The sequence below is a fragment of the Haemorhous mexicanus genome, chromosome 15 (genome assembly GCF_027477595.1).
Source record: "Haemorhous mexicanus isolate bHaeMex1 chromosome 15, bHaeMex1.pri, whole genome shotgun sequence".
Taxonomy (NCBI): domain Eukaryota; kingdom Metazoa; phylum Chordata; class Aves; order Passeriformes; family Fringillidae; genus Haemorhous; species Haemorhous mexicanus.
In genome coordinates this window covers 6,350,774-6,358,625 of record NC_082355.1, presented here as the reverse complement: position 1 = coordinate 6,358,625, position 7,852 = coordinate 6,350,774, and the positions used below count along the sequence as shown (strand labels likewise).

General features: G+C 50.9%; 1 protein-coding gene across 2 annotated transcripts; it reads right to left on the bottom strand.

Annotated features, from left to right (window-relative positions):
- Positions 1–1,695: 1,695 nt before the first annotated feature.
- Positions 1,696–6,675, bottom strand: ATOX1 (antioxidant 1 copper chaperone). Of its 2 annotated transcripts, XM_059860169.1 has the most exons (4): positions 6,540–6,672; positions 5,037–5,112; positions 3,610–3,766; positions 1,696–1,905 (listed from the first exon to the last, which is right to left on the bottom strand). In XM_059860169.1, the coding sequence occupies exons 1-3, from the start codon at positions 6,543–6,545 to the stop codon at positions 3,633–3,635; spliced, it is 216 nt and encodes a 71-aa protein (XP_059716152.1). In that variant the 5' UTR covers positions 6,546–6,672; the 3' UTR covers positions 1,696–1,905; positions 3,610–3,632. The 2 variants fall into 2 exon arrangements, with proteins under 2 accessions (XP_059716152.1, XP_059716153.1); XM_059860170.1 differs by lacking the exon at positions 1,696–1,905 and having other exon boundaries at positions 3,544–3,766; positions 6,540–6,675.
- Between the last annotated feature and the right edge of the window lie 1,177 nt (positions 6,676–7,852).

Below are 7,852 nucleotides of genomic sequence, written 5' to 3'. Positions count from 1 at the left end.
CGCCATAAACCTCTCAGGCAGCCACCCTGCAGACCTGCAGCTCTGTTCAGACTCAACCATCCCAGCTGTATTCAGCCCAAATGCAGCCCACAGTCCAAAGTGAGGACTGTCACAGAGTGTCACTACTCAACAGCCCAGAGCTTAAAGCAGTCTGCCCTCTGCCCACACTGAACAATGGAGGGGAGAACCGGCGAGATTGCAGCCCTGCAGATGGATCCTGGAGCTTCAGGTATGTGCATGAACCTCCTGGCTGGCTATGGGTAGAAACCTTTCCTTGTCTGCCTCAGAGATAACAGGCTTACCCAAAGCAGAGCAAGGAGGAGGGAGCAGAGCAGCCAGGGCAGTGTGGGCAGCATAAGCTGCACCTCAGACACCAAGGACGAGCAGCCTGGTTTCAGCAAGACAGAGTGGGAGCTGTCCTGTGTGGGCACCACACTGCGTCTGCCCCCTGCCAGCCTGGCAGAGAGCAAGTGCCACCAGGACTGTGGCCCCAAGGCCACTGTGCCATCCAGCTCCTCGCCAGGCTGCCAGCACACGTCCTTCCCCAGCCACCAGAGCTGAGCCGCTGGCTCTGGCAGGGCACTGGCCAAGCCTGGGAGGAAGATGAAAGCAATAAATAATAATAGAGCTTGGCAAACACCAGCTCAGGGCAGCAAGGACAGTCTAGGGAAAGGGATTCACTCACTTCCCAGGGCTCTGGAGGGGTCACACCAGGCATCTGAGTGCATGGACACGAAGCAGAAATGGGTTGTGGTTCTGGGTCTTGTCTCTGGAAATTTCCTGCTAAACTGGGAGACTTTAAGGCAAGAAAATAAAGCAATGATGTTACACTTACAGCCTTTAGCTTCCCTTAATTTAAACAGTAATAAAAAGTGTCTGCAAGACATTCCTTGAAGTGCCTCTCCAGCCCCCTGCAAATCCATCTATAGCAATTAATCATGCTTGGATCAAAGGTAAAGAAGGACTTTGAAGCAGTAAACTACTCTAAGAAAGAGTAAATTGCAATTATATCAAAATTAATCTAAATTAGTTGCAAAAAATCTCTGAAATGCAGAGTAACCTTTTCCTCCAAACTTTAGTTGCTTTTCCTTTCTGTAGAACAAGCCCCATGTCACTGGTAGGTGTGGGAGACATCCCCCACGTGAAACCAGACAGCAGACTGGGACACACACATGCAATCCCTCACTGGGCTGAAAACCTGAATTAAATGAAAGCAGCAGTGCAGTCCAGAAGGCTGGTCACTGGGCCAGGAAATAAGAGAACTTGGATATGCCCACACCCTTCTCCTTCCTCCATCCCTTCTGTGTTTCTCATCAGCCCAGGAATTCTCTTTTGCACACTTGTGCCTCAAGGCCACATCGAGCTCCAAAGGACACGGGTATCCTTGACTTACAGGGGCTGCTAAAGTCCCTCCTTCCCAGCACTTGCATCCCAAATGGAAAGTTTTTTTGTTTGTTCTGTGATGGAAAAACAACTTCCAAGATGCAGATTCCCTGAATCTAAGTGACATTCAAGCACAGTTCTCCTGAGATGTGTTCCTCAGGCAGTGGTTCCAGTCAGCTTCTAAGGATAGCTGCAATTTCCTGGGAGACCTGTCTTGCATGGAGAGGGGAGTTTTCCATCCCTAAAAGCTGCCTCTTTCACAGAAAACCTCCCAAAGCAGTACAAAGACACACAGGACACGCAGACACACACTGAAAGTTAAAAGCAGTGCCTTGATTTACTGTGGGACTAGAAACACCATACAACCTCCCCCAGACCTCTCCACTTCTGGAGCCCAAGGCCCAGCTGTCTCCTCCTGCCAGCCCTCTGCTTTCTGACATCTGGCAAAGGTCAAATGACACAGCAAGCTGGGACACATGCAGACAGTTAAGCCATCTTTTTGCTGAAGTCATTATTGAGTTCCTGCAAAATAGACATAAATAAATAAATGAATAAATGAAGGGGAAACAACGGCGAGACCCAGAGGAGATAAAGTTATACAGAGATGCCCTCTGCCGGTCAAGCAGGAAGAGGGCCAAAGGAAATCTATCCTGCAGAGCCAAGGATTTGCAACTTCCCTCCCTCCTTTTACAGATGGGCCCCTAAAAACATTCCCTACGTGGTGTGCAAAATTTTAATTTAGTGTATTTTCACTTCACAGCTGAAGTGATCTTGCAAGGCCAGTCCAGCCCCCTGCTCTCCTTTGTTTTGGGTTTTAAGATCCTTGGATAAGTCAAAGAGCTTCAGTTAAAATGCAACAGGAAAACAAAGGCATCCAGAGAAATGTTCTGCCCCGCTGGCCAGCTGAACTGACTCACCAGCTGCCTTGATGTCATATAAGGAAAGAAACGGGAAAACTGGGCCAGGAAAAGAGACACACCCCCCCTTATTTGAGACTGACTTTGCTGTAATAGTTGAATTCTGCAGACACATAGTCCACAAGTCCCTGCAAGCTGTAACAGCCCTCACAGTCAATACTAGGAAACTGAAATGCACTGAAAACTATTTGAGGCACTGATCAATTCAGATCAGCCTCTCTCTGTTGAAGTGGGGTTGTTATTTGATTACAGCTATGATTTTAAACAATTTCTAAGAAGCACGGAGAGCTTGCTCAAATGATACACACTGCAGAATTTTAAATCTGTTGTCAGCCTATTAAGCAATGCAGATCTATTGCACACACATCACTATCAGCTCAGCTCTTGTATCAATTTAATTCCTGCTGATAAAAATCCCTGATTTAATTTACTGACTGGGAATTAAATCAGCATGAACTGGTTTCAGTGCATCTGTGCTGGGTATTTGTGATGATCCAACTAGACCATTAAAAAAAGTCACTGGATCAGAAAGGTGCACTGACAGAAACAAATTCTTAGGAGATGTCATGTAATAATCTTGCACACTAAAGAACAATACATGCAGTGGGTGGGCAGCCCTCTCCCACTTTGTAGTTTTCACTGAAATTGAACCTTGTCTGCCATTATATTTTACAGTCAGCAGAGTTTTGTACATGTCTTCATAATGCTGGAATTCTGGGAAAATTGACAGGCTGCAACCATGAGGTTGTCACTGGAGTAGACAGTTGGCCAGGGAATGTGTACTGGGAGCTATTCTGAAAACCAAGATTTTACATCCAGAAGAGCAGCAGGGAGCTGCTGTTTTTCCATCCTTAAGTGTAGTGGAGGATTAACAGCCTTATCAGGAGAATCAACTGTTGGAGGTCCTTGTGCTAAGAGCCAACCCACAGCATCTCACACCCAAAGGACGCTTTGTGTCCCATCACCCTCCCTGCTATTGCTGGGGCCACTACTCTCTCTGGCCAGCTGTTAAGTGTGTTTGGGATTTGTTTTCATGCACAATATGCTCTGGCAAACTCTGGGTTCATCTGGGAATGGCACAGAGACTGTGTTCTACCTCTCCAGCCAAGGCTGGGATCCCACAGGCTGTGCAGAATAGCTAAAGGGTCCCTGTGTGTGCTCCAGTTGCTTCTCTGACATGAGGGGTTTGCTGAAGCTGGACCTGCAGGTCTTTTTAAATTTGTGCTTTCCAGGAAGATGTCTGTTTTACTGGGAGAGCTGGAAAAAGCTCAGATGTCTCTCTTCCACACTGGGTACAGCTGGTATATACCTAGCTCCTCACACCAGGCAAGGCTACTGTGCAGACTTCTCCCCGAGGTAGGAAGCATTCTTTCCAGTTTTCTTGAGGGTTTCCAACAGGGTGTCTACGTTGTGCTCTGAGTCAATGTACACCTTCTTGTTGGGCAGGTCAATATCAAAGCTGACACCTATGAGGAAAAGCATTTTGCAGAGTTAGAAGCAGCCAAATGGTGTAAGCACAGGGAAAGCTCACTTTCACACATCTGTGCTCCCCAGGGCACCAGTCAAATGGACATTTATCTCCTGCCAGCACACTCTGATACCACCACCAGCCAGCAAAACCAACCTGCTGTCCTGCCAGCAGTGGTATGAAGGAAGTCAAATCTGCTTTAGCTCCACATCAGGTACCACAGTCTCTCAACTGCTTTAATATGCTCACCCCACTATGGATCAACACAATCACTCATGTAGGAACCTGGGTAAGCTGAGTTCAAACCAACCACTAAAATTTCCATCCAGCTCAGTCTGTGCTCTGGTTTAGTATGAATAGGGTTAGGAAAGGCTCAGAACAAGATGCCTAAACTGGCAGTATCACCTAACAGCTGGAAGTAAAAGAAGGGAAAAGACATTTTACCATGTGGATTTCCCAGTGCCTAATGAAGGTGAGCCACTCTCATCCCAGTGAGAGGAACTGGACATCCAGTTATGTATTTTCACAAAACCTGTAGGTATGTATCAGCTTTGAGAAGTATGCCTCATCATCACTGAGGCTGATACTGGCCAGCCTGTTGAAGAGTGATGGAGGTGTGCTGACAACCACACACAGAGAAAATGGAATTGTCACAGCCTGGTAATGGGGTGTGAAAGAAGTTGCAAGGCCTTTGCCTTGGTGGCTGGAAGCTGTTTTCCCTCGGAGAGGAGCAGGTCCTCACAACTGATGAGTGCAAGCCAGATCCTTCTCTCTTGGAAATGTCACCAAACAGAAGACATGGGTTATAATTTTCATAAATTTCCAGGTGGTATTAAAAATAGGCTACACAGACAACCACCAAAGGCTCTGCTCAGCAGCTCTTCCCTGTGACTGCTGATGACACATCTGGAAAAGCACTACAGACACCCCAGGCCTCCTTGGAAACAAGGCCAGGCAGGACATCCACCTCCCTTCCCTCTAGCAGCCTGAGCAGGGGTCCACCAGTGTCCTTCCCAGAGGGCTCAGGGTGAGGCCCTGGTGACTCAAAGCCACCTGCAGCCATGGCAGCTGCTCCCTCCCTTGACACTTCTCCAAGGGTCACAGACCTGCAAACAACCAGTGACTTGTTACCAGCTAAGGAGCAGCCTCAGAGCAGAGCAAGGAGAAGTTTCCAACTTTCAACTTTTACCCACAGTGTTATCCTTGAGGATGGAGGACCCCAGGGCACTGCCCTGGAGCTGGCTGTCCCACAGCCAGCACTGACTCACCTCCCAGCCTATGCAGGACACGGGTGACTGCATTGGAACAGCCCTCACAGGTCATGTCCACAAAGAACTCGTGTTTCTGGAAAGAAAAGAGGCAGTCCAGGGGTCAGGGAGAGCCCAGCTGGAAATGCACCATGAGCACGCCACACTTGCCTTTTTCCTTGGGGAGGTTCAAAGCCTCCCAAGTAAAAAAGGTCCCTACACACACCACTAAGGGATCCTCAGCAAAACTGAGAACTCTTGGTACTCCTCCCTACGGTGTCCTTGTGCTGTCCCCCACAGCATAATCCTGAGGGGCCTTTGGAGATTGTGTGGGTACCTCCAGAGTCAGCACAAATGGCCATCTCCATGGCCTCTGCTGGACTTAGCCTGTCCAGGGGACCCAAGCAAAAGCAAATCTCCTGCCTCCAGCTACTTGCTGTCCTGACTTAAGTCTGTGAGGTTTTCAGTGCTTCCCCATCCTATTCTTGCATCTACGAGGCTTCTGGTCCTCAACATAATAAAAATAAAAACAAAACAGAAATTTAAGGACCATTAGTGCTGTTTTTTTCATCCCTCCACTCCATTGGGGCCCCAGCGATATCTTTACTACTTGTGAGCAACACTGGGTCAACAAAACACTGTTTGCCTGTAACTAACCACCTTCAACCTTTGGTACTAGATGGTTCCTAATTTCCTTCTCTTGCACGTGCTTTTTACTTTCCTTTAAAAAGAAAAGTAAAACTATTGTGCATTTGCTACCTGCAACCCATATTTCCTTCTATTCAGAACCACCCTGTGCCCCCTGCCACTGTGAAGCTAAAACCCTCTTGGGATCTTTCACCCAGGAAGGAGCTTGGGATGGAGGCTCCCATTAGAGTTTTTTTTAGTGTAATTGCCATTTTTTTTCGATTTTATTTCCCAAAGGCCCTGGGTGCTTTGGGGAAGTGTGCAGGCAGGGGGGAAAGTGAGTCCCATCAGTGCTGCCCTTCTGTGTCCGAGCCCTGGGGGTTGGGAATGGCCTGGGTTTTGGGGGAGTTCGGGACTGAAGGAGCCCTGGGAAACTGGGGAGCCTTGGGGTTTGGGAGAGCTGCAGGATCTGGGGGACCTTGGGGGGCTGGGAGAGCCTTGGGGTTTGGAGGAGCTGCATGATCTGGGGGAACATTGGGGAGCTGGGGAAGCTGCAGGATCTGGGGAAGCTTTGGAGGGCCGGGGGAGCCCTGGGGAACTAGGGGAGCATCGGCGAAAGGGGGAACTCTGGGGGCTGGGGGAGCCTTGAGGACTGGGAGGGTCGGGGGGTTCGGGGGAGCCCCAGAGGCTGGAGGAGCCCTGGGGGTCCGGGAGAGCCTCGGGGGCTGGAGGAGCCTCAGGGGACAGGGGCGCGCGGGGGGCTGAAAGAGCCCCGGCGGTCCGGGGAACCTCGGGGACCGCGGGAGCACCGAGGGTCGGGGCAGCCCCAGCGCCCTCCCTGCCCCGCCGCCCGCCACGTCCCCCGGCCCCGGTGAGGCCCCCGGGCCCCGCACCCACCGGCATGGCGGAGCCGCTCCCGGATCCCCGATCGCGGCTGCGGGCGCGGAGGAAGGGGCGGGCCTGCCGCGGCCTTGGGAGGCGGGGAAGCCGCGGAGGGCGAAGGAAGAAGCGGCGGGGAGCGTTGGGAAGGTGGCTGGCCCGCGTGGAGCTCCAGCACGGGTGCTCTGCTCGCCTCCAGGATAGGGATCAGCACGGACCAAGGGCTGCGGGGGGGCGGTGGGGACAGCCATGAGGATGGGGCCGGGCTGATAAAGACAGCTCGTTCGTGTCCCTTTTTTGAGGTTTTGAGATTTACTGGCTTGGGAGAGGTCGGGTAGACTGGATACTGATGGTGGGAGGTTTGGGGGGAGTCTCTAGTGCAGAGCAGGTTGAGAAGAAGGGTCCTGGTCCCTGAAGATGTGTCTGCTTTGTTTGGTTGTTTTTTGGTTTTTTTTTTTTTTTTTTTTTTTTTTTCCCCTGGCTGTATGGTCCTTTGAAGGAAAAATGAGCCCCTTTCTAAAAAACTTGAGTCAAGGGGGAGGACCCGGGAGCAGCTCAGGTGCTTTCACGGGGAAGCTGGAGAGGGGACAGAGCATCACACCAGGGCTGAGGAGAGCTGGCAGACCTCTGTGTATGTGACACTTCCCTACCACGTGCTGGCTTTCAGCATCTTCCCCTTGAGAAGCCCAATCTGTTGCAGGGAATGTAACCATCCTGTTTCTGTTTTCTGCCTCACCGGCTGGGGGGTCAGGGCATTTCTTTTGAGGTGCACGGAATGCTGCTGCTGTACCGACGGTTTTATAAAAGGGGAATTCCCTGCCCTACTATTGCTCTGTAGAGAGATGTCCAAGATCCCCCTGGCAGAGTTTATTCGGGGCTGGCTGTTGTGCTGGGTCACTGGGCTCACATTAAACTTTGTAAAAGTCTGCAGTGCTGATTTATGAACTGGCAGATTGCAGCGTGGCTTAGGCTAAAAATAGCCAGGAGGTATTGGGGGAGGATATTAATGCCGAGGGTGGCCCCATGCCAATCCTGTCTGTATCCCTTGCTGCAAGGCATGGCAGGGAGGGGTTTATGCAGCGCTCACGGATGTGGCAGTGGACAGGAAGTAATTTTTATAGGGTGAAATCCATCTCCGAGTGCTTCATGTCATAGATACATGTGGGATGATGGGATGTGACACAAACAAATGGAAAGCTATGGCAGCCTGGAAGCTGCTGAGCTCTGGCTCACTGCCTGCTCTCATTCCCTCCTGACCGCCGGGGTCCCTGGACCAGCACCTGCTGGTGATCGAAAGGATCTGAGACCTTCCAGGCCTCTCTCCTCCTTTG

Excerpts from the sequence above, each read along its gene's own strand:
- ATOX1 (XM_059860170.1), bottom strand. Across the intron at positions 3,767-5,036 it reads TGTCCTGCATAGGCTGGGAG|GTGTCAGCTTTGATATTGAC; the intron begins GTGAGTCAGTGC and ends TTTTCCTCATAG.